This window comes from Rhinolophus hipposideros, assembly GCF_964194185.1.
Source record: "Rhinolophus hipposideros genome assembly, chromosome: 23".
In the NCBI taxonomy this organism is placed as follows: Eukaryota; Metazoa; Chordata; class Mammalia; order Chiroptera; family Rhinolophidae; genus Rhinolophus; species Rhinolophus hipposideros.
Window position 1 is genome coordinate 24119227 of NC_138069.1, and position 26865 is coordinate 24146091.

A 26865-nucleotide genomic window follows, 5' to 3' on the forward strand; every position below is an offset into this window, starting at 1 on the left:
CAGAAGAGAAAGAAAGCTTTATTAACTACTCCTCTCCCCACCCCAACAGTTAAGAAAACACTGGATCGTCCGTCAGTAACCTTCAGGCTCCTGCTGAACCAATGCAATACAGGCATACCTCCTCTTACAGCCCTTTGCTTCACAGCACTGCACAGGTGTTTCGTTTTTTTAAATTGAAGGCAAGACCCTCCACCAGCAAAAAGATTACGACTTGCTTTTTTGCAATACTTGCTTCCATGGTCTGGAACAGAAACTTTATCTCCAGTTATGCCTGTAGTCACGGACTTGACTATCTACCATTAGTAAGGGCCTCGCTCTGCAAACAGTCCCAGGAAGTGGAGAATATATAAAATCTTCAAAGGATGATGTAAAAGGATTTTGAAGGGATTAAGAAAAGCGATCTCCCAATGACCTTCAGTCCGGTGGCGTTTTATGCAACTCCACTCCTGACGTCCCCCACCTTCTCCTCGTGCCCCTTTAACTCCCCTCTACCTTCTCCATCGCCTCCCAAGCCCTCAGTTGCCGCCTCTGTCACCTGTTCATGCATTCTCCAGGCCTGGCAAATCCGTGTAGCGGAAGAGCGGCTGGCAAGGAAGTGTAGCCACGGAAAGGGCAAGCGCTCAACCGCAGCCTGGGGAGAAGCTCGCTCCGCCCTCCACGTGGCCTCAAAGCCCGGCCCCTTACCCCACCAGTGAGCCCCGCCCACTCCCTAGTGAGGCCCCGCCCACTGGGCAAAGAGCCTTTAGCCCTCCGCGGGAGCCATAGTGGTTCAACTGGCTTGGCCTGAGTCTGGCTGCACGCATGGACCAAAGCAAGTCACAAGACTAAGACCACATTCAAGGGGTAGATTTTTACCTCTTGATGGAAGAAGCTGAGAAGTCACGTTGTCAAGAGGAATTTCTGGTTATTTTTTGCAATCTACAAGAGCTTTGAATGGTGCTTGGCACACAGTAGGTAATCAAGAAGGTTTGTTGTGGGCAGCTGGATCAATTCCCACATGGGATGGTGGGCTGCGCCCCCTACAACTAAAGATTCAAAACGGCAACTGACTTGGAGCTGAGCTGCGCCCTCCACAGCTAGATTGAAGGACAATGACTTGGAGCTGCTGGGCCCTGGAGAAACACACTGTTCCCCAACATTCCCCAATAAAGTTTAAAAAAGAAAAAAGATAACGAATCAAAAAAAGATTTCCATATAATTAACAAAAGAAAAAAGAAAAAAAGAATGCTTGTGAGACTTCAGAGGTAAGTAATACCGAATGTTGTCATGGTCCACTGCCTCTCCCCCTGCCATTGGCACAACTACTTCCATGCCTCCTGTCCACTGTTGGGAACTTTAAACTGAGCCACTACTTTATTCAGTGGTTTAGAAAGTGTATTGCCCTTGACTTAAACATGATGGCTCTTCTCTGTCTGAGAGTTGCGGCTCAGTGGACCTCTTGGCCCTCCCCATCTTGATGCTGGAGCTGTGAGCACTTTGCTGGCTTACAGATTGTGTCCCCACTCCTACTCTTTGCTCTTTGCACAGATCCAGAAATGGGGAAATCCTTTGTCTAGCAAATCAGGGTCAGCCTTAGCTGGCCACACCTTCCACCACTTGCTGCCACTTAGGTGTCCCCTGGTGATATCTTCTTGCATAGCTCCACTCAAGGTGTGAAATTCACCATGCGAATTGCCAAAAAATTGGATGGAATAGAGAGCCTTCCGTGGGAGAGCTCTCAATGTAGTGGGAAGCTAGAGATGGAAAGAAAAAGAATAAACAACAACAACAAATTTAATTACCATCTAGACCTTGTAGCTGGTGAATCTTTGCTTGTTTTACCATGACTTGGCCCAGAGAAAAGGTAAGGTGGCAAAATAAAGATAATGTATATATACAAGAGTTCCATATCATTAAAAGTCAGCTGAGGAGCAGTGCCATTCTCACCGAACAAAAATGGTGGAGTTGGAAAAGCTGGTAGGATGCCCTGGCTGGATCAGCTCGTCCAGGGCCTGGTAGGTTCCCACCACAAAGCCCATGAAGCCCAGGATGCTGATCAGGGCATCCTTGGCGATGGTGAGGGGGCTCATGCCCTCCGAGTAGTAGGTGGTGATCTCCAGGAGGGGCGGGATGATGAGGGCCAGGGCACTGCTGCTCACGGAGCCCACTAGGGAGAGGACCAGGTCCAGGCGGGGGATGAGGATGGCCAACGCGCCTGCAGGAGACGATATGGGATAGAGCATCCCAGGCTTAGCCAAGCTTTTAAAGTTTTTAAAAACATTCTTAAAACATAAACCAGTTGTTTCTCATATATTCAGTTATATAAAGGAAAAGTCAAAGTCCTGTAATATCTTCAATTGTATTCACTAGAGGTTACACATTAAAAATTTGGTGTGTCTCCTTTCAATCATTTAAAAAATGTATACATTCATACTGTTGGGAGGAAAAACTTTTCCTCTACCCACTCAGGTTCAGTGATGGGGGACTACAAATTTAACTGACAATAGACAGGTTAACAGGAGAAAAGACTGAGTTTATTTAGGGCTAGGGAGCCTTCAGATGAATTGGCCCCTGGAACAGCCAAAGATAGGGGTTCATATCCCCATTTCATAAGGAGAAAGGGAGGGGTCAGAGCTTCTACGCAAGAAAGTGGAAAGTATAAAAGATAAAGTTTATTTGAGTAATTACTCAGACTGTGATGATGGTTAGTCTCCTTTCTGGCTGAAAATCTGTCAGAGAGGGGATTTATGTGGCTGTATTTTTCAGAAGGTCCTGCTTAATTCAGCAAAGGAGGTTTAGATAAAGTCCACCCCATCCCTACCCTCTATGGCTGCTGTTTGTTCAAATGTTTTTAGCTTAAAATAATTTTTAAGTCATTAAGGTATATTTTCAATCCCTTCATATTTCATGATTAAGCTCTTACTTAATAAATAACACTAAATAACAGTGCTGGGAACTGTCCCAGCTGTTTGGGATATAGCAATGTACAAAACAGACAAAAATGGAAAGAAAAAAAACAGCCCTGCCTTCATACAGCTAACATTTTAATAACTAACATGACTAAAAGCATCTCTTGCAAACAATGAATGTAAAATTATTTCTAGGAGAAAGGGGTCTTCAGTTAGAACAAGATTGCAGGGTTTCTTTAGAGGGGTCTTTTCCAGGTTTTACATACATGTCAGAAAACATCTAACAAAGAAACACTACAAACTACAGATTTTGAAATTCTATTTTTTTAAGTAGGCTATTTTACAGGCCTGGACTTTTATATTTTTTATTTTACTTGATGGAAAGTTTTCACCAAGAAAGACCAGAAGCCTCCCCCAGGCTTCCTGTATAACAGAATGAAAACGGGTCTGGAAGGCAGGATTCTGGTTTCTCCTTGTGTGGCCTGCCCCTTTCTCAGCTTGTTTCCTCATCTACAAAATGGGCATAAATGATACCTATCCTTTTAGGTATTATGGTTCACACTGCAAATGGTATTCAAATTTTAAACAAGTTACTTGATGTAAAGCACTCAGGGAAGTTATTTACTCATATGTACTGACTGGGGCAATGCATGCAGAAGTCCTAGTTTTAGGCTTCAGGAGTTGTTATCTTCATATTTGAGACAAATTCTTTCATCTCTCTGGCGTCTCTAACATTCTGAATGGTAGTGTTCCTGCCTGCTAGGGTAAACTAGGAACAGATCACTTCAAAGGAAGAAAATCAGTATCCAGTGAATTATAAGGGCTGGTCTAGTACAGCAAGAAGCATGAGGGAGGTTCTTAGAATCACAAGTAAAAGGAGCCTTAGGGACAGCTGGGCCATGTCACACTCAATGCAGCAATCTTTATCATCTCCCCTGCCCCTGCTAAAATCCTCGCAAATACAAGGCACCTGGGATCATGGGCAGAGCTGCCAGGGGGTGAGTGGGTCCAGCTGAAGCCAAAGAGTGTCAGGGCATGCCCTGGGGCAAGGCCATTTGGGTACTTCCAGTGGGGAATGTGACCCTGGCGTCAGTCCCCCCACCCCCAAAACATCAGAAATTTAGCTGTGTATGTGAGATCTCCCACATTTTTAATGTTGGCTCAAATTTATGCAACACTGTGAGCGTCAAACAACACACCTCTGCTGCCAGACGAGACTCACTGGCCTCCATTTTCAACCTCTGTCCTGGAGGGGAAGGGGGCTGGCACATCCCACCTCTGGTACTTCTTGGCCAATTACTTAGCACTCCTTACGTCAATTTTCTCATTTGTAAAGTAGGGTTTGTCACAGTCCTGCCTCATAAGAGTTCCTGCAGGACTGAATTAAATTCTGTGAAGTATGGACGAAAAAGCTGAGCACAGTGGACGGCACACAGTAGGTGTTTATCACTTCTTACTATGATTGTTCCATAAGCCGTGTGTCACTCCCTCAGGCTGGACGGCAGTAAATCTAATCAGGTAGGTGTAAGAATTAGGTTTATATGCAATACTCCTTGCAAAGCCTTTTCCAGTTCCTGAAATATAGTCAGTGCTCAGTCACTGGCTGGTTATCCTGACTCTCCTTTATCATCTGGCTGATTTCTGAGAGCCCTCCGGAAAAGAGCAACATTTCACTCTGCCTTCTACTCACAGGTCAGGCAGACCATGGCGACGCGGATGGACAAGTCCAGAAGCGGCGCCCAGCGCTTTGACACCTGGGAGACGGCTAACGGGATGATGATTTCTGCAGGGACATAGAATTGCAGGGCATAGGTGCCCAGGATGCCGGCGATGTACAGGAGCTTCACTGACTGGTACAGCCTGCAGGACAAAACAGAGTGAGGCTTTCTATGGCCACGGGGCGCTGACGCCAACTTCCTCAGAACATTACCCTCTGACCTTGGGACAGTCGCTCAGGCTGCAGTTTCCCTGTCTGAAAACGGTGATGAGGGGACTTCTAAGAGCCAAGAGGAAGCCACAGCAGAGGACACAGTGAAAATAGACTGAAGCACCATGGATTCGAATGGCAACATGCTAAATAAAAAGAATCTTGAATGTGAGTATATATAACACCTTCACAAACCACTGCCCCTTGACGCTCAGTTTAAGATTTTAGGAAAGAGGCTCCGTCTGTGTACCTAGCCCAGGGAGAGACAAGCACTAAGTGGTGAAGACTAAAAGCCTCTGGTCCCTGGGATCTCTGTCAGCCCTTAGGAATTCCCTGGATCCCCCAAATCTCTTGGAACATAACAGGTCCTCAACAAATGCTTCTACAGGTTGTGATCCTTCGGGGAAGAGGCAGTCTGCAAATAGGGTTGTGTGGGGGCTTGGGTAAAAGGAGAGTCAGGGTTACTTGCAGGCCTCAGACTCGAGGCAGAGAGAGGGTGGGATGGAGAATGTTGAGTTTTATCAGTCTTTTTTCCCTTGTGGATATGTGACATTTATCCTTTAGTCCACTAATGTGGTAGATGCATCTTCCATGTTTAATAAACCTGTGTGCGTGTGTGTGTGTATGTCTGTGTTTGTGTTTAGGCCATTTCTTAAAAGGCTAACTCCCACATTTCTGTTTCTTGCTCACACTAGTCCTGATGCCTGGAACACTACTCCATTTCCATCCATCCAAACCTACCAATTTCTTGAAATTCCCATCTTTGGAGCAGGTACTACATGCCAGATGCTTTTTGACATGCTCAACTCAATCCTCACGAGAATTTACTTTATAGATGAGGAAACCAAGGGTCAGCGAGGTTAAGTCGGTCATGCATGACCATAAACTAGAAGGCTGTGCAACTGGGGCCTGGAGCGGGAGTGCCACAGTTGTCCTTGTTTGGACAGAGTTGTCTTGTTAGACAACAAGATTTTCTGTTATCCCATTCTGGTGTATTTTCTTTCCTTGGAAGTCCCAAAGGTCTCTTTGTTCCTCTAGAAGGCTTCTTTTTCTCTTCTGTTCTGTGTATATACACTCTCTATCCCTTCCCCATTCCCACTGGATCATGAGCTGAGGAAGGTGGTGAAGTTCAAGTTCCTAGTCTACTTACATTAGTACCCTCCCCACCCCCATACGACTGGGACTCACATCTGCATATAATTAGCATGCAGTAAATGCTTGATGAATGACATTGATCAATGTGGGAAAGAAGCCCGTTTAAGGCAAATTAAGCCTCCCAGTGACCCATAAAAAGGCCGCATCCTATAATTAATGCCTCAGTGTGGGACAAAATGCTGCACAATGCGGGAATGGTTCATGTGTTGATTTAAATACAGCACTGCTGAAGTGTGGCTCAGCTAACTGTCGCGAACCGCGTGCCTCTGAACAGAACAGTTTTACAGTGGTCTTCCCAAATCGGTTCTTGTTTTCCTACTTTTTTATCCTAGCTACTCCGACATGGGGATGTACGTACCACTGGCTGTGGCAAGCACAGCCTTTGTAAATACAATTGGAAGTGTTGCCACCCACCGACTCCTCTCTCTGCCTCTTTCCCTCCCCCAGACACCTCCCTGCTCTCCTTACATGACCAAGGACTCTTACTTCTTCCCTCTCTAAATCTTGTCCTTCTTTATACTGAGCAAACAAGGCCTCGCTCAACATGGATGGCTGTGGTCGAAGGAGGAGCTCCCTGGACAGAGAACCCAGAGCCCAAGTTTCCAGCAACAGCTCTACTCTTCCCTAGAGAAGCCCCCTAGACTTCAGTTCGCCGTCTATGGGAGGGAAGAAGAAGTGACCCACACACGTTCCCATCTGGCCCTGAGTCCCTACCACCTAGGGGCCCATAAAGTTACCAGCAGTTGGGCAGGTTTAGGGTTATGCTGGCCTTGATGTCATTTTCAAACCGCAGGTAGCCCAGAACCCCAACGCCAATGTACAGAGCAGTGATGATGGACATTCCCAAGGTCAGGATGGCTGGGAAGCGGCGGGTATCCGTCATCTTGTTTTCCAGGGGCAGAACCTACAGAAATATCACAGTGTGAGAAGAAGGAGGAGAAAGAGGGACATGAATAGAAAGAAGGCGTGCCATTTCTGAGTATCTACCCAAAAGAACTAGAAGCAGGAACTTGAACTAGTATTTGCACACCCATGTTCATAGCAGCATGACTCACAGTAGCCAAAAGGCGGAAGCTACACAGGTGTCAGTTGATGGATGAATGGATAAACAAAACGTGGTATATATACACAATGGAATATTCAGCCTTCAAAAGGAAGGAAATTCTGACACATGCCACTACACAGGTGAACCTTGAGGACACAATGCTAAGTGAAATAAGCCAGTCAGAAAAGGACAAATACTGCATGATTCCATTTATATGAGGTACCTGGAGTAGTCAAATTCATAGTCAAAAAGTAGAATGATGGTTCCAGCGACTGGGGAGTAGGGGAATGAGGAGTTATTGTTTAATTGGCACCGAGTTTCACTTTTGTGAGATGAAAGGAATTCTGGACACGGATGGCAGTGATGGCTGCACGATAATGGGAATGTATATCATGTCACTGAACTGTACACTTAAAAAAAAAGGAAAAGGAAAGAGAATCTGGAGTCACAAGATGAACCCTGGACCATTCAGAATTGGAAGGGACCCTCAGGTTGTCCAGATCAAGGAGCGCAGCCCAGTGGGGCAGCCTGGTCTGGCCAGAGTAGTCTTTGAGACGATCGAATATGCATGCTTTTAGGCACAACATTCTTCCCGCATGTACCAGGCTCACCTCTCCCATGCACACTTGCATACACCTGGCCTCTTCACCCACACTGCCTCCCAAAGGCATTTGAGCTTAAGACTTCCAATTTCAGTGCACGTGTCCCTCTCTGTACAGATGGGGAGGCTGAGACTCAGGTTACACCGTGCGCTGGTGGCAGAGCTGGGAATAGAGCTTCCTGGTTCCCCAGTAGCACATTTCCCCCCACACCCTGTTCTCAGGATCCTTCCATCCCAGCTGCACCCCTGGCTCCAAGAGAATCCAGCTTGACACCAGCCTGCCTCCTGAGCCTGCTGGGCATCCAAACGTCACTTCTGTCTTTGAACCAACACTGAGAAGGCCACAAGTCTATGAAGCTGGTACTTGTACAATTCTTATTTTACAGATGATGAAAACAAGGTTCTGAAGATGAAGGAATTGCCCTAAGTTATACAGCTTGAAAGTGGCAGTCAGGCTGCAGACTATGGTTGCCCTCCAAAGGCCAAGCACTTGCTTCTCCCCAATCTTGCCTATACTCCGACAGCATTGGGTATGTTTATCACTCAGTAGGAATTTAGCACCGATGCCCTTGCACTGTTGAGGACATAATGCTACTGTTAATGACTTTTTTGTCCTATATGTATCGCCTCTCCCCCCGCAATACAAATGGAAAACGCTTGAGGGGCATGCTATGTAGGGGTCCCTGCAGTGCCTTTCCACTTCCTTCTGGGTTAGGGGCAGGTTTCCAGTTGCAGCAGGTGCTCAGGAAAATGTCCTGGGGATTATGGGAAAAGCAGACAATCCATCCGGAGCTTTCCCACCCTCGAATACCTGTTTGCTGCATAAATCCTCCAGGCTAAAAATAATCTTTTTACAAGTCCAGGTAATACTAACTAGCTAGCTTTCTCTCTCTCTCCTCCCACAGTAGATAATTCTGGGGGAATTACCTATATTTCAGATCTGTGGGAATTATTCTATAATTCACGGAACGTGGAAAGGAGCCTGGACTGGGAGTGAGGAGTGCTTGCTTTTAGCCACAGCTGCAGCAGTTCCCAGCTGGTGACCTCGCTCAAGTCTCTTTCCCTCCTTGGGGCTTGGGCTCCTCTTCTGTAAAACTGGAGACTGGGCTAGAAGATTTCTAAAGGTAATTTGAACTCTGATATTAATAATCATTAGCACATAGTTGGTGTTCAATAAATATTTATTGAACAGATTATCATTATTTAGTTGGGGAATTGGGGTTCAGAGAGTAGCCCATAGCCAAACTAATACTGCAACCCATTCTGCCTCTGAAGTCCTTTATTCAACCCCTGTACTCTGCTGTTTGCCATGACTGTCCACAATTCTAAAGATAGAGCGCTTCCAGTTCCATTAAGGTGGCGTAAGCATAATCCACCATCTCTTTCATTGATTAAAACTAAAAGCCCAGGGCAGAACACATAAAGCAACTATCCCTGGACTCTGGAAAGTATAATATAATAGTAGGTAGACTGACTAAAACCAGTAAAAATGACCATACGGCAATGAGTTTCGGGTTTTTTTTTTCTTTCCATATCTCCCAGTTTAGACTCAAGGGAAACCCAAATCCTAGAACTATGCAGTGGAGGCAGACAGAAAACACTCCAAGAGGAGCTCTCCTTCTGGCCAGAGGACGTAGAACAGGGACCCCTGTGGGACAGAGAGTAGGGAGAGAATCCCGGTGGTTTTTGTTTCCTTTTTCACTCTCCCGGCCACACCCCAAGGCGAGTCCTGCTCATAAAGCAGCCTTCTGGTGACCAGTGACCATGTGATGGTCACACAGGCACCGAAAAGCCTGAGACAAACCCCTCTTGAGCAAAAGAACTAGGAAAAGGGGCTTTGGGAGTCCACAGAGTGTCGGGGGACATCATATCTGGCTAATAATCTATGGGTCCAGTGCAAAAGAAAAATGCAGGGTCTCTTGGTCAAAAATGAAGATTGTCAAGGTGATGAGAGCAGAGCATTAAACCAAGTGTGGGATCCTTCCAAAGCCAGCGACCGCTCAGGTTGCTTGTCCATGAAGCTGGCCCTGGGACAAATCCCTATTATTTTAAAAAATATATTCCCCCTCTCTCTTTTCCAGAGTCACTTAAAACAATGTTCAAAATGTACAGGATACAATCTAAAATCACTCAACATATAAAGAACCAGAAAAATCTCAATAAGTCTCAGGAGAATAGATCACAGACGCCAACCTTAAGATGACTCAAATGTTGGAACTATCAAAGATTTGAAAGCAGCTATTAGAACCATCCTCCACAAAGTAAGGGAGAACCTTACTGAATAACTGGAGAAATAGAAATTCTCAGCAAGGAACCAAACGAAAATTTTAGACTGAAAAACCTCACTTGAAGGGCCCAACTTAGAGGACGGCCCAGAGTCAATGATATTGAAAACAGATCAACAGGAAGTATTGAATCTGAACCAAAAAGAGAAAAAAATATTTTAAAAAAGAATACGAATGGAGCCTTAGAAACCCGTGGTACATGTATCAAAAAGTCTAACATTCATGTTATTTGAGTTCCATAAGGAGAAGAGAAAGAGATTGGTGCAGAAAAATTTTTTTGGAGAAAAGAATGGTTGAAAATGTCCCAAATTAGGTGAAAGACCCACATTTACAGATTCAAGAATTTCAAACAGAAGAAACTCAAATAAAACTATGTCAGATATATGAGATCACTATTCTAATATAACTGCTGAAAATGAAGATTAAATAAAGAATCTTGGAAGTACTAAGATGAAAAGAACACATTAAATATAGGGGAACAATGATTAGAATATTTGCAGATTTCTCATCAGAACCATTGAGGGCAAAAGGAAGGGATACCATATTTTCAAAGTGCCAAAATCAAAACAAAACAAAGCAAAACAAAACAAAACTGTCAACGTAGAATTCTGTATCATGAAAAAATATCCTTCAGAAATAAAGACATTCTAAGATGGAGAAAATGAAGGGACTTGTCACTAGCAGAAAAGAAATGCTAATGAAGGTTCTTCATACTGAAGGGAAATGATACAAGAGAGCAACTTGTGAATTCAAGAATGAAGAGCAACAGGAGTGGCCGGATGGCTCAGTGGGTTAGTGTGCGAGCTCTCAACAACAAGGTTGCTGGTTCAATTCCCACATGAGATGGTGGGCTGAGCCCCTTGCAACTAAAGATTGAAAACGGCGACTGGACTTGGAGCTGAGCTGCGCCCTCCACAGCTAGATTGAAGGACAACGACTTAGAACTGACGGGCCCTGGAGAAACACACTGTTCCCCAATATTCCCCAATAAAACTTACAAAAAAAAAAGAATAAAGAACAACAGAAATGGTAATTATCTGGATAGACATAATAGACTATTTTTCTCCTGCTAAGTTTGTTATAACTAAGTAAGGACTATGTATGATTATTGAAAGCAAGAATTATAATATTATCTGATGGTGTTTTAATGTATTGAGATGTAATACATATGGGCAATACAACATAAAGGCGGGAACGTCAAGGAACCTACAGTGTATTAGAAATGATAAAAGGTTAACTCTAAACTGTGCAGTCATCTATCTATATTATCGTCCTCAGAGCAACCACTAAAATATTACAGAGATATACTCGTCAAAAATCCAATAGGCAAATTCAAGTAGAGTACTAGAAAGTATTTAATCGAAAAGGAGACAAGAAAGGGAAATCAAGAAAAAGCACAGGAAGGGTAAAACAGAAAACAAACAAAACACAGACCTAATAACCATAATAATTACATTGACTGCAAATGGTCTAACCACACCAATTAAAAGACAAAGGTGGCCTGATTGGATTAAAAACACAAGACTCAATTACTTCTGCCTGTCACCTAGCAAACCGCCTCCTAGAGAAATAAAAACTTACGTTCACACCAATGCGTAGAGCAGCATTATCGTAATTGTCAAAAACTAGAAGCAACCTAAACGTCCTTTGGCAGATGAATTGATAAACAAATTATGATTTTGCCGCTACAGCAGATGCTCAGAGAGGAAGCAGTGATTCGTGCAACAGGATGGATCTTAAATGCAACGAAGTGAAAGAAGCCAAAGTCAAAAGGTTACATACTGTCTGATCCCGTTTATGACATTCTGGAAAAATAAGACAACAGAGACAGTGGTGGCCAGGGGTTAGTAGTGGTGGTGAGGAGAGGTGACTGAAAAGGGGGTAGTCTGAGGGGGTTTGTTTTGTGGTGAGGGAATTGTTCTGTGTCCTGACCGAGACACATCTATGACTCCGTGCATTTCGCAAAAACTTAGAGAAATGCACCCCACCTCGATAAAAGCGAATTGTACTCTATATAAATTAAAAGTAAACTTAAAAATTACACACGCAGCACTATGCTTCCTCAAGTGTGGAAGTGGAGACTATGGAATAGTCCCTGGTAAGTATACAGTGCTTTCCAGTTAAAAACTTCTTTATGTTTCACCAAATCCTGTCATTTCAATTGTACACCTTCATTTGTCTTGACTTTAAAAGATTAGGAAACGCATGCTGATATAAAGATAAATGTTTAATAGATGTACTGGGACTAGGCTAGAACGGTCTCCAGCCTGCCTCTCTGTTGTAACCTACTTTTCTCCTGCTGGTGATAACTGACCCAAGGGAGGACAGAGGTTACTTTCTCCCATGTGCACAGAAACCCCGAAACCCAGAGCTCTCAGCTCCTGCTCAGAAGGTCACCCAGAGCACCAGGGAAATTTTACCCCAATTCAAACCTTACCACGCCAATGCTTTCAAATGAAAAAATGGCTGTTCCAAAGAAGAGAGAGTAGGTCTTCCAACTTGCTATCAGTGGCAACCGGCTGGGGTCTGGAATTTCCTATAGGAGAGAGACATAGGGTGAGACATTAACTCTCAACGCATGTTTGGGCTCCTTTAAGAGGGGAGTATTCTGAAAGTGGGCCTGAATTTGAAAAAAACTGAATGTCAAGAAAAGTTCAAAAGGCAGTAGGCAATAGTCAAAGTTGATTTTTAACACTGCACTGTAACCAAGAGCCAGAGGGAAAAAACATTGAGGTATTGTCAAAGTATTGAAGGAATAGCATCTCACAAAGGAGTTTGGTCTATCAGAATCCAACAAAAGAAAATCTTACACACCACAGGAAGTGCCAGCCTCAAGTGCCCAAAAATACTTCGTACAATGGTAATGAGTGTTAGAAATTACTGTGACTCCAGTTCAGTGATATCTAGAGAGCCTGAACAAATTAAATAGGCAAGTTCCCTCTTCTTCAATGAGCTGTAAATTGAAGGGGAGGAAAGTAGAAGACATAAATATTATGTATCCTATGACCTAGAATGTGAAAATCATTTCTCTAATTGGGCAACCACTGGAATAGTCCAAAAATAAATCAAAGGTAGCTATCTCACTGGGAAATTCCATTCTGTAGAATTTATCATATAAGATTTACCTATAGTTATCCGAAGATACTTGACTAATTTGTTATTTTTATTAAATCCAATGGACCATATAAATTTTTTTCCCTTGTGATTTCTCAAAAATATCCGGAAGATATTAGGTATGCCAAGGGGCTTCTGGGACTTAAATTTCTATGTAGTAGTCTTGTCCATTATACAAGAAAAATTAGAAAGGATAGAATAATAGGGAATTGAGGGAAAAATCAATATCCATAACTCAACCTCAAAGAGGTTATAATTTACATCATGACAGGTTGGCTTATGGTGTTTCAAGACTCTAGTTGTATCTCTGTAATAAAACATGAGGTGTTTTTTTCTCTTGACTGCCCTAGGGATAATTTTGGGTGCCTGAAATTGTTGCCTGGAAGATGTAAGACTGTGGGTAATAGGATAAGAAGATGCTGCTTTTTATCTGCTTTCTGCTGCTATCCAACCACTACAGGAATGATTTATAGTTCACCAATTAAGATGTTTTCCTTGCAAAGTCTTTTTTTAAAAAGAAAAAAAAAAGCCAGAATTTGACATAAAACGTTTAATGGAGAAGCAACATGAAAGAGGAGATATCCAGAAGAACGAGATTTCACAGAGACGTCTTTGTGGAAGAAATGCTACAAGGAGGTGGGTACAAGGCTGAAGAATGAGGTCAATCACCTACCCTCAGGGCGGGTGCCAGGTATCAGTCTGTATTACTAAAAGGCTCTGCCCTCTGGAGGAGTCAGGTGTGTGGTGTGTACCAACCTGGGCAATGTACTGGGCGACGATGACCAGGCTGACCAGCATGCTGATATTGGCTAACAGGGAGAAGATGGACAGGACCCTGAGGTTCCGGATGAGGACCAGCAGCACCAGGAAGGGCAGGAAGGTGAGCATGTAGAGTCTCGAGTCCATGGTGGGCGTCAGAATCACCGTCTCGTTGTAATGGCAGTTGTTGGTGGTGCTATTAACAGCTTCCACTACCTGAGGAAGGAATGGGAAAAGCAAGTGGAAGAGCCAGTAAATCTCCTGGCCATGTGATTGGCTCAGTGCTTGGCCCACAATCCAGCTCCCTCACAAAGAGCTGGGATGCCTCACGTGAGTTGGGGTGCATTTCAGGACTTCGTATTGTAAATCGTCTGTACCATACTTCCTCAAAAGAGGCTGCACGAGTAACTTTTAACAAAACGTAAACTTCATAAAAAATCAATAACTGGATTGACAGTGGTTGTTTGTTGGCTTTTGGCAACCCAGGATCCATTCCTCCTGACTTTGATCTAGTTTCGGTGACTTCTCTCCCTCACCTGAACACAATCTTAGAGGACTGTAAGTCACAACTGTATGGCATTCACAATCCTCCCTGCAGTCTGAATATAAACAACTAACAAAATAACACAAGGATAGAACAGAAAAGGGTAAAAATTGATTCTGATGAGGGATCCCGGAGGAGACTGCTCATCAGTTCTATCCACATGCCGCTAACTGCCCTGGTTCCTGTTCTTTTCTGAGTTTCCCCCCCTTTTTTTTAGCTTGCTATGTCATTTTGGAAGTTAGCCAATATTCTTCCACTAAACTGATTTTCTACGTAAGTTCCCCAGAATCTGATTCTTTTTCTTATGACAAAACAAAAACAAAACAAACAAAAAATCCATCACTTATTATTTCTTAATTAGACCAATACTCGTATTTTGAATAAGAGAACTCTTCTGTGCGAGGATTGGACCATTCATTCATTGTAGGACATTTAGCATCCCTAGACCCCACCCAATAAAAGCTATTAGCACCCCCTAATTATTGTGATAGACAAGAAACACCCTCCTACGGGTAGGACAAACACCCCCTGGAAGTCAGGGGCAGGGGAGGGATGGTACCACCCTCATTTAGAATCAGCATGACTTAACTGATAAAGTCTTATTGTGCAAGCAATACAACCCACTGCAGAACAATGAGACACTAGAGTTAGGCAAGAAGAAAATGTAAAGCAATGATAATCTTAGTACCCATGGGTAACCATGGCAACGCAGCTACACTTTTTCTATACGACATCATAAATGACATGTATATAAGACTGCAATCATAGCACACACTCCTATTTTGAAATGTCCTTTTCATTTAACAATACGCCATAAATATTTAAATGAATTGTTAAGTCTTGTTTTTTTTCTGATTCCTCACTACAGCAGGAAAAAATACTTGGAACATGAGCCAGGTATTCCAAGCCCTCCATAAATGGGCCCAATTCAATCCTAAAGGTTCTTCCTCTCCCAAGACCCACACCTTCTTCTGCAACCTATTTTATTGCATCTCCTGAGCAAGTCCCCTACATACATACCTGCCTCCAGAGGTTCACTACTCCACTCTCCCACCTTGGCTGCCACCAATGTCCTTCAACACCCAGATCAGATGCACCTCCCAAGGGAGCCTTCCCTTGCTCCAATGAGCTATCCTGCCCCCATATATTTCTGCCCCTTAGTTCACAATTAAGTATCCTGACCTCAGGGTGTTGTTAGTGGTTTCCTGACCTGGCACCCAAGTATCATACGATATTTAACTTTTTATTATGTTTTACAACACATCCCACTTAGCCTGCAAACTCCTCCAGACAATGCCTGCCTTGTTTCTAGACAGATGATAAATAAAGTTCTGCTGATATCAGATTGATTTCCAAGCAGCAATCTGGCAATGTGTTTTAAAAGCTTTCAAAACAATCAAACTCTTCGACCCAGTCATTTTACTTTAAGAAATACATACTTAGGAAATAAAAGGGTGTACTAAGACTTGTACAGATAATAGTTGAAAAACAGATTATAGTATAAAAATAAAAGGAAACAAAATATCCAACAATCGAAAACGAAGTCATGGTCAATCCGGACAATTTGCTGAACAATCTGAAGCCATTTGCTGAACAACGAGCAGAGGACGCTTCTTTTCCATGACTTTTTCACTCCCACCTTCCCTAGTAGACTCTACCTGTTTTAAATTATCGGCCAGAAACACAATGTATACACAGCAGAAGCCCAGCTGGGTAAATACAAGAAAGAAGCTCACCACACGCCTGGAAGAAAGGAGAGAGAGAGAAAGAACACTTGTTATAAAAAAAAGAGTTAGCTTGTCATTTCCATTTCTGTCCCCAGGGGTTGGTGACTGTACCGGCACTCTTGGTCATGCCACCACAATCAACAATGGGGCAGTAGTAAGAAATGAGGTTAACAATAGTTCTTTGAAAAATGTTTCTCAACCACCCTCACATTCTCAGCTCAGCAAGCGGTACAATTCTTCATGGTCAGGAATCTCTCCCCCTACCTGGCTCTGCAGCATTTCTTATAACTGGCACTAATGTAGGGCAGTAGGCATGATGTTTTTATTAGCTATCATTAACATTTCAAAGTTTTTCATTAACATTTAATACACCATATTAGGCACTGAAGGTACAGAGAGCAATAACACATGGTCCCTTCCTCTAGTGGTTTAGAGACTAGTCCGCAAAATGGACCAAAACTAATATGGTGCTAAGGGTCATGGTAAAAAGGGCATTTTACCCAAATTATAGAGTGGGGTAGCCTTCTTAGAAAAACCAATATCTGAGGGGAGTCCCTTGGGAAAGGGAAGAAAGAGTGATAAAAGAAGAAAGAGGAGGAGGAGAAGAGAAAGAGGTAAGGAAAGAGCGTTTCAGCAGTGGGGTTGGGCAGATTTCTCTAGCTACCACGTGAACACATTGGAAGGGGTAAGACTGGATGGGAAGGCTGGATAGAAGACTCTTACAATAATGGAGGTGAAAGATGGCAGTAGCCTGGACAAAGACAGGGACATTAGGATGAGAGAATTTAAGCATTTTAAGAGATACTAGGAAGCTGGAATTTACAGAACTTGATTGACCACATACATCTGGGAGAAAGGGAAAGGAAACGATCTAACGTGATGGACAGGTTTTTGGCTGAGACAAAAAAAATGAACTGGGAAACTCAGGAGGAGGAACAGGTTTTAGGGGAAGGGGAAGAAATGACATACTCAGTATCTGAAGTCTTGAGCTTGAGGTTCCTATGGGAGACATTCAGGAGATAATTATATATTAAGGTCAGGAACTGCTGATTTGTCAGTAATGGATAAAGCCTTGAGAAAGAAGGTCAGTGTTGAAGAGTGAGAAAAGGAGAAGGCAGCATTTCACTCTTAGAGAACACCAACATTTAAAGGAAGGATAGAAACAAAGAAGCCTACAACAAATGCAAAGGAATGACCGGAGAGGTAGGCAAGAAACTAAGACCAAAAAGGGCTTAATAGAATCCAAGTGAAGAAAGAATGTTTGAAGAAGAGAATAGTCGATTGTACCCAGGGCTGCTCAGCGGTTCTCTTGGGCAAAGAAGGTGAAACAGGGAGGTCTTTTAGGACATTGGTGGAAAGAACTTCTGTAGAAGTGTAAGAACAAAAAAGCTGGATGCCCCAGGAAAGAGGTGTGAACGGGATATTCGGGAGTAAAGTCAGAGGATGGACTGTTCTTCCACGAAGCTAGTGTGTCAGCCCTGTGTTGACAGTGCCCATTTTGTTCCTCGCTGCAGACCCACTGCCTAAGGCACTTCCTGACACGTTGCAGATATTTGGTAGTTACCTGTTGAATAACCAGATGTTGAATATAAGATAGGATGGTGGCTAGAGGATGGCGTAAGGTCCCAGAAGCTTTATTATTTTATTTTTCTTAAGATGGAGATATATGAACACATTTAAGTGTTGAAAGGAAGAGCCCAGAGTTCAAAAAAAAAGTTCAAGTTATAGGAGAGGAGATGATTAATGGAGCAAGTTCCCTAAAAAGGCAGGAAAAACTACTTTATATGCCCAACAATGAGTAGAAGTATTTCAGGGGTTGTGACAGGCAAAAAAAACAAAACAAACAAACAAACAAACAAAAACCCAAAAAGAAACCAACCTTCCTTCAGTGAAACAATTGGGAAAATTTGGGTTATCATCCCATAGCCTTCCTAGTCTGCTCATCGGCTGAATTTACTAATTCAGTATGTGAACGGGCTTTTGACCACGGGAGGTGCCAGATTCATGTGCTCTGCACACTACATCACATGGGCAGGGCGCCCCTCAGGTGCTGCAGTGGTTTGGGGTATCACAGCTTGAGAGACTTTGGCAATCTAGAAAAGAGTGCTCAGAAAAAAGTAGACACATGGGGTGGGGACAGGTCTGAAAACAAAGACAAACGAGTAGATTTAGTCTCAAGTACCAGAGGACAGAGGGGTTCACTTGTTCTGTGTCATCCCTGAAAGCTAAAAGGTGGGAGGTGTACAAAAGGAAGACTTCAGCTCACCAAAGGGTCATTAACATATTGGTCTTTTTCTCTCTTTTCGTCTCACTATAAACTCGCTCCCTAAGAGACCTCTTCTGTCCCCTGGCTTCATGGCTGATGACTTCAGTTTGGTATCTCCTGTATGAAGATAAGTTCAAACGCGTACATACAACTACCGACTTGACATCTCCATTTGAATATCTCTCAGACACCTCAAACACAACTTGTCCAAAACAGAAGTCACCAGAAATCTAAGTCAACCTTGGCCTTTTCCTATTCCCATAATCCCAGGATCCAAATCATGACCAAATTCACTTTTTTTCCATCCCTGTTGCCACCAGCTTGGTCCTAGCGTTCATTGCCACTTCACTGGACATTGTCGAAAGCATTCTCATGGGTCAGACTCATCTATTCTTGTTCCTTTACAATCTTTTCTCCTTACAGAAGCCAGACAGATCTTTAAACAATGCAAATATGATTACTTCCTTGATGAAAAGTTTCCAGTGGCTTCCTGGTTGCTTTTAAGAAAAGAACAGAACCTTCCAGGGGCCAAAAGGTACATCTTGATCAGCCCCTGGATCGTTCTTTAACTTCGTCTCCTTGACTCTCTGCCCTCAAGCTACCTGGTCTTTCTATACCTTGAAACTTCCACATTCTCCTTTCTGCTTCAGGACCTTCAAACCTTGCTCTTCCTTCTTCCTAGAAGGCCGTCCATCCAGGCTCCTGCCCACTTTCTTGTAGTAATTCCTCATCCTTAAGAACCCCTTCCTTCAGAACTCACCTCTGCTGTTCCATCCTAGGAAGCCGGCCCAAACCTACACACATCTCCTTACCTGTTGGGCAGCAACTAGTACTTCTTTCCTTCATTGTACATATCCCAGGGGTTATTAAGTAACAGTGTTTTTAACTGTCTAATGTCTGTCTTTCCCACGGGACTTGGACTAGGCCTTTGTTCTGTGAGGGCAAAGCCTTATTTGCCTTGTTCTTCACGGTATTTCCAGGGCCTGGTACATAGTAGCAACATAATAAATGTGGTTTAATAAAAAAGTGAATAATATTCAAACCGCATAGCAAAGGAATGAGCACCCTGTCACTGGAGGTATACAAATAGGGCGCTAGATCAGGAAGGTTGCCAATGAACCCCTTCCATGTGGGAAATGCAACATTCTGGGCTACGTGAGCCAGCTTTCCAGGGAAGAAAGCATCCCTGATAGCCGCACTTCCCCCTCCTGTATCCCACCCCACTTCTGGCAAAGCGAGAACAAGGTACCTTCCCCAGTGGGCGTGTTCCCGGAGCCAGGCACTGGGGCTGGCTTCTAGTCCATGCATCACTGTGTCCCCATAGTCCAGAAAGGGCTTGTTAAGCCTGCAGGAGAAAGTACACACATAGTCACCAGAGGCAGTTTAAACTAGAATCCGATACTGAAAAGGCAGGAGGTACACAGGAAGACACTCCGCTAGAGTGGAAAGAACACTGGGGCAGTAACCAAAGCTCTAGTTCAGACTGTGACACCTGACGGTATTTCCTCGGTGGCTTGTTTTCCTTACCTGTCAAGTGGTTACTACATAACAGGGGTAATACTACACACCTTGCACGGGTACAGTAGTTTTCCTACCCATGATCCCACTGGATCCTCATGACAATTCCCTGAGGCAGGGTTACGCATGGACTGCTTATGCCCAATTCACAGAGGAACCAAGCAGATACGCAACACGGCCTGGCTGCGAGCACCTAATAAGTCATGTGGCAGAGCCTCACCTGACATCCCCACCCCGAATGCTTTTCTCTTTTTCTTGACCTTGTGAAGGAGGAAATTAAGAAATAAACTCTTGTTATGTGCAAGATGTTTCTGGGATGGCCCTGAGGACCAAGTACCAAAGAAATGGACAGGAGGACTCGGTTTTCCTCACCTGTGGCAGAAACGCTGGGCACACCTGACCAGGATGTGCATACAGTGGCAGGCGATGAAGCCTATTGCCAGCAGACTCAGTGGGCCCATCTGCAGGAAGGGGGCGCCAGGCGCAGGGAAGAGAGGAGAGAATGAATGTGGGGAGGGATGTGGCAGTGCAGATCTCATTCAGGACTCAGAGAACTTTCTAGCACACTGGTTTGCAAGCCCTTTTGAGCAGCAACAGCTATTTTTCCAAGTATAATCTCAAGTGGTACTCTAATGAAACGCATAAAACAATGACAGTCGGGTGTCGTGGTGGGAGTAGGGGACCCAGAATTCTGCCCTTTCGTGGCCTCTGAGGCATCCCTGAGAACAACTGCTCTGTACAGCAAACTGGAAAGTCAAAGTCCAACCCCTGCATTCTCCAAGGGAGGAAACTGAGGCCCAGAGACTGGACAAATGACATGCAAAGGCCCCTCAAAGTCCGCGGCAGAGCCGGACCTCAAACCCAGGCTACGTGTCTAGACTCCAAGTCTGGCCCAAGCTGCCTCCCAGAAAGAGTGCTCATGGCGAGCCATTATGAATGCTTAGAGCCTCTCTTCTCGGCTCCCTGCATTACCCGGTCATCCTGGCCCCACATGGCAGCTCCTCACCAGTATGCCTGCGTTCTTCACCGCCAGGGGCAGTCCCAGCACCCCCGTGCCCATGTTGCCTTTCACCAGGTGAACCAATGTCTGGAACGCTCTAAAGGAGAGAAAAAAGACATGAGGATGTGGGTGTGTGTGACCGGGTAGGCAGCAGGAGGAGAAATTCAGTCCCGGTTAGAAAGCCCTTTACTGCAGCTCCTACCTGGGTCAAGGCACCTAGCAGAGGCCCAGCAGGACTCCAGACTCACACATACCTCTAAATCAGAGACGTGTTGTCAAAAGTCAGAGAAGGCGTAACCCATTCTGTTTGTCACCAATACCTTACTGGCCCAACAGGACTCCAGATTTTCATACACCCCCTAAGGGATGTGTTTACTCATCCCCCCAAATCAAGGGAATGTGTTTACCCATGCCCCTTAATCAAAGAAATGTATTACTAAATGCCAGAGGACTAGGCACCTCAGGAGGAGAAAGATAAGAGAAGGGAGATGGGGAGGCAATTCTACCCATACTCATAGAAATAAAAGCCTTCATACAATGGGAGGCGAGGCTGCTTCCCTCCCTTGGGTCAGCCCGCTCCATATCTGGGAGTGTACTTTCTTTTACTAATAAACTTCTGCTGTTCATGCTGCACACATTTCCATCTCTTGATTGATTTCATTCCTTCAAAAGGAAGATGGGCTGGTGGCTCAGGTGGTTGGAGCACCAGGCTCCTAATGCTGAGGTCTCTGGTTCGATTCCCACGTGGGCCAGTGAGCTGCACCCTCTACAGCTAAGATTGTGAACAATAGCTCTCCCTGGAGCTGGGCTTCCGTGAGCAGCCAGAGGTCAGCGTGAGCTGCTGTGGGCTGCTGAGTGGCTGGCCGATGACCAGCGACAGACTGCCTTGGCCAGGATGAACGCAAGGCTCATAATACCAGCATGGGCCAGGGAGCTGTGTCCTACACAACTAGACTGAGAAACAATGGCTTGAAACGGAGTGGGGGTGGGGGGGAGCAGAAGAAGCGGAAAGGAAAAAAGAAGAGGAAGAGCTGAGATATTCAAATGTCCAACAGACATTCTGTCACAGCATGCCACCACTTGAGTTTTAAGGTGGCTAGGTGGGCTCCAGGCCATCTCTCAGTCCCCATGGCCCTGGGACATCTGGGTCTGTGGCAGGGTAACCAACCGTTTTGGTTTGTCCAGAACTGTCCTGGTTTTAGCAATTAACACTCAATCTATGCCACTATAATAACACTTAACTATACAACTGACACTATGCTAAGTACTTATATGTATTATCTCATTTAATCCTCTCATCAAGGCTAGGAAGTAGATGAGGAAACTGAGGATAGAGGTTTTTTTAATGACTTGTACAAGGATATACGGGGGAGCCAGGATTTGAACCTAGGACTGCTTCAGAGTCCCTGTTCTTCCCCCCACTTCTACTGGGCTGCCTCCTAGGAATGGGCCCAGACAGATGAATAAAGAAACACCCCATTTCATCACCAAGGAAACCGAGGCTCAGGAGTGGGCAGCGAACAGCCCAAGGTCATAAAACTAGTAGCAGAGGGAGGACTGAACTCAGAGAAAAGGGAAAAGGGCAGGCAGCAAAGAGAAACCATTGTGACTTCTGAATAAACAGGTCAGATGACTTGGATCCCCAGACGCTGAGTGTTGAGACAGGGTCATTTGGGAATTGGGCTTCAGAGGGATTTTTTCCTTCCCCCCTCAGGCGGGGACATCAAGCTGAGGACTGGCATGACTCCTCCCACCCCCCAAAAAACAAAAACAAACACTCAGACCCTTTCTTTAAGATACATGTGAAGGTTGTTGAGAGGAAGAGGTCTACACCTCCAATGACCCAGTTTCAGGGAGGTACCCTCTCTGTTGATGAATCAGAAAACAACTTATTTTTACGCCTGTGTACCTGCCCCAGGCTACACCAAGGTGAGTATTGGATTTCTATCTACAACTTTGGAAACCTTGGAAATCCCTCACGAGAGCCTTCCAGAAAGGAGACTTCTTGTGAAGAGCAGCAGAGGCATTCCGGAAGGATCCTGGATTAAAACCCAAGGCCGCTACTTATCAAGCTGTGTCATCTTGGGCAACGTGTCTACTCCGCTAAGTCTTTGTAAATGTGAGGAGACATGACCTTTTGAAATGACTGCTCCAAACACCCTCACTCTGTGTTAGTCGTAACTCCTCTAGCTTCCTGATCTGCCCGTTGATTTGTTAAGGGTTAAAGAGAACAACTGGGGGAGAAGGCGGGTGAAGAGCCTGCATGCCTTTCTCCCTGTGGGTGTCAACACTGCTGACAGAGCACAGTGCCCTGTGGCCCTCCAACGATGTACTTGTTGTGTAACTAGCAAAGGGTCAACGGGTCGCTCTGGAGGTTTCTAACCAAAGGACTTAGGAAATCAGAATTTAACTTTGGGCCACTCAGCCAACTTTAAAACAGAGTGTGGTGAGTTGTGCAAAACACTGGGCTGGGAGGCGGGAAACCTGGGTTTTAGCCCTAATTCCTTTGGTGACTTTGGAACGGCTCCGATTCACAACAGCCAACACTTCTGGACACCGCACTTGGGAGCTTTATGGGCAATTCGCTGGTGCAGCCCTTCTGGGAGGAGCAAACTGTCATGTCACAGAGGAGAAACTGGGGCACAGAGTTCTGTCGCTTGTGCCAAGTGGGAAATGGAACTCAAGTCAGCTGACCCCCACAGGTACGATGCTTAGGGGACCTGTCTTGCTAATTCCCTCCAAGTAGATGGGCCCTCTACTGCTCACTTGTTTTATCTCTTTGATTCTTAAGTAGCTGAAATGGACACCAAACCATATGTCAATTTAGGACACAAGAGCTAGTTGGTTCCCCCAATGCCTCTGATTGAGATACCCCACCTCAGCAGTGGATGGTCTCAAGGCCTAGAGAGCTCATCCTCAGGTCAGGCATTCTTAGCAACCCCCGGATTAGCCCTGGGGCAACGTCTTGGGGCCAGTCATTGAGTCCATCCCTAAATTGCCCTGCAGGGTGGCAGAGAAAATGGGCTTTGCTTGCCCCTCATAGTAACATTTCCCTCCTTCTGCATTCCTCCCAACCTTTCAGATTTAATTTCTACAGGTAGCCTCCTTAAACTCACATGGCTACCAATTTATCCCTGTTTTGCCAAAGGGAAAACTGAGGCTTAAAGAAGGGAAGGAGCAGAGTCACAGCTCGAATGCAGATGTTCTTCCTACTACACCAATGATGTCAGAATTTTCTGCTTCCAGGAGCAGAACTCTCCACCACTGTGCCACCCACCCATTTGTCCTAAGTGAACTAGCCACCCTACTTGAGTGGTGGAGGCGAGGTAGCTTGGCTTCTCGCCTAAACTTTCAGTAGACGCCTCCTTGACATGCTTTGAAAGCCTCATGAGTGATTTCTCTCTCTCCAACTCCAAAACACACCCCAGAGAGGTGGAAGAAACTAGACTCTTCCACATATTGTGCTTTGGATGTCATCTCTGCAATCCTCACCTGAAGCAGAGGCCCGGGTAACTGCAGGAGAGGCAGGTCTCATCTCCTCCAAGCAGTTGGGGATTCTGACCTTCTTCCCAACATTATCAGAATTGGCCAGGAGCAAAACTGACTTCAGGACCAGCACTGGATTCCAGCCCCCATCCTCATCCTACCAATGACCCAGTGTGTGGCCTGGGGTAACTGGGCCTCAGTTTCCCTACCTGTGGAAGCTAGTTCACATGTGGAAGCTAGTTCACTATATTCTAAGGGCTGTCTGACAGACTCCACTCCTGCCCCTTTAAGCTCTCATCTTGACTCAGCCTACAACTGCCCCTTTTCCAACCTTGGTTTCCCCATCTGTACAGTGTGTTGGGGGTCACTTACCCCCTCACCACCCCCACTGACCGCAGGGTTTTGCCAATGCAAGCTTCCAGGCTGCAATGCAGACATGAGGATGGCAGGCAAGAACACTCACGTTATGCCCTTGGTCTTCTGCAAGTTGGGCAACTCCGAAGGGCTTCCATTCCAGAGACTGGAGTCCTTGCTCTGCAGCTTCTTGGCACTTTGGGGAGGTGACCTGAGGTCCAGTTTGAGGTCAACAGCTCCCTGGGGATCCCCAGCACTCTTTGTCCCGGACATGACTGCTTGAGAAGGAGAAGGCTCTGGATGATAAGGAGGTAGGTCTGCGTTAGAAGGAGGCAAGCAAGAAGGTGTCTAGTCAGGTGCAAATCCCAACTCAGTGGCTTGTGCCTGGTTAGCAGGCTCCGGCCAAACTGGAGTGAGGCCCCACCCACCTCCCCCAGAGGGTGCTCCTCCAGGGAAGCAGTTGTGGTTGGGGAGGGAGCCGAGAGGGAGGAGGAGAAGAGGGGAGGGGTTTGGGAAGGGAGTCACCCACCCCTACCTAACAATAGCAATGGTAGCAGTGACGACAAAACCGATCATTTCAATAACTGATATTTATTAAGCACTTCACGAAGGGACAGATACTCTTCTAAGTGCTTTACCTGTGTTTTCTCATTTAATCCTATAAATGAAGTAATGGGATCAAGGTCTGAACTAAAGGAACCTACCTAGAGAGCGACCGAGTAGGGACCAGAAGCCAACTCCTCATGCTTTTTAACCAGTACCCTATTTTCACCTCCATGAGAATACCTACCCATTCCCACCTCCCTGCTCATCCCAGGGCAGGGGCCCCACTTCCCACTGGCTGCAGCTCTCCAGTAAGGTGTCCTTTTGGGAGCTCCCCTTTTTTAGAAAATTGTTGGAAAAAAAGAAGCAATCACTCACTCACCTCTAACTGCTTCTTAGCTTTTGTGAGTCTCCATCCAGGGAGAGAGTAGTGGAAATTCTTTTGGAAAAGGGGAGAGGCAGAAATTGTACAACCCCCAGTCAAATTTCACTGGGCAGGACACTGGGCCAGGAGAGGGTGTGATTTGCCTAAGGTCACCCGTCCTTCAGGAGAGAACACTGCTGCTAAAGAAGACCCTGGGGGTTTCTTTCTGTTCCATTCTCTGTCATCATCTCTGCTTCAGTGACAGATGAATAGGCCAAAATTTTCTCCTCCCTCCAAATTACAGCATTTTACTCAAGACTTCCCACTCCCTGCACCATGATCTCATGTGCCAAGGGCCTTACTTAAGTATCTCAAAGCTAACTGGTAGCAGCCCAGACAGATTTGCCCGGGCCCCTCCCTTCCATGGGACCCTTTCCAAGGTCCTGTATGTAATTTTGAATTTGTAATTTTGTGTTATTTTCCTTAAAGAGGTCCTCTCTACCCCTTACCGATACCCCATACCCCCTCCCCAGGGGTATAAGCTTCAGGCTCCACGAAGCCTGGCTACTTCTCAGGGTAGCATTGCTATTTTGTTTTTATAGATAATGGAAATTGAGGTGGAGACTTAACGAATAGCTTGCTCAACGTCACAGCTTATCCTGGGCAGAAGCAGATCTTTCCATCTCTGAAGCCTAAACCACTCTGCTTTGAATCCTTGCCCCACCCTTCAAGTTTCTTGCCCGGAATCAACTGAAACACTTGCTGTGGTTTGAGAAATGCCCTCTAGTCACTTGACTGGCACCACTACGCGGCAGTATTCCTGGTCTGTGGGGCAACGGGCGGTATCCTGTGGCCAGTTTATTCACAGCACTGACATTCCATAATTTGGTTTTAAGCTCAGAGCTCATCCCACCGACAGACTTGTTCCTGCTCAGGCAACAAGATCGGTAAAGGAGGTTGTCAAGGAGCTTGAGATGTTTATCTATGAGGCTAGTTCCTGCTTTTCTTTCCAGGTTGTGAGAAGAACCCTGAGTTAACCTTCAAACTTTTGGGAAAGGGGGCTGCTGGTATATCGGCATTTGGCTGGGGCCCTCCCTTTCCATTCTCAGCTAAAAGAAACTTGCAGGGTACTGCCTGCAGACCTCCAACTTGCTGCACACCTGTCAGCAGGAAAGAGGGGTTCTTCCTCCAAAATAAGCCCTTTGAAACACTGGCCCAGGCATCTGTAGTTCTGGGTTCCACTGAGACTCTACCATGCTGTTGTGACCGTGGGAAAAGTACTGCTCCTC

General features: G+C 45.3%; 1 protein-coding gene across 2 annotated transcripts; it reads right to left on the reverse strand.

Annotated features, from left to right (window-relative positions):
- LOC308491833 (proton-coupled amino acid transporter 2-like) lies at positions 1 to 25635 on the reverse strand. 2 transcript variants are annotated; one of them, XM_081035912.1, is made up of 11 exons: positions 25595 to 25635; positions 24779 to 24965; positions 20836 to 20926; positions 20202 to 20290; positions 19561 to 19656; positions 15977 to 16061; positions 13772 to 13990; positions 12339 to 12437; positions 6708 to 6874; positions 4579 to 4748; positions 1 to 2194 (listed from the first exon to the last, which is right to left on the reverse strand). In XM_081035912.1, exons 2-11 carry the CDS (start codon positions 24940 to 24942, stop codon positions 1923 to 1925), a joined length of 1452 nt encoding a protein of 483 aa, XP_080892038.1. In that variant the 5' UTR covers positions 24943 to 24965; positions 25595 to 25635; the 3' UTR covers positions 1 to 1922. The 2 variants fall into 2 exon arrangements, with proteins under 2 accessions (XP_080892038.1, XP_080892037.1); XM_081035911.1 differs by lacking the exon at positions 25595 to 25635 and having other exon boundaries at positions 24779 to 25051.
- Between the last annotated feature and the right edge of the window lie 1230 nt (positions 25636 to 26865).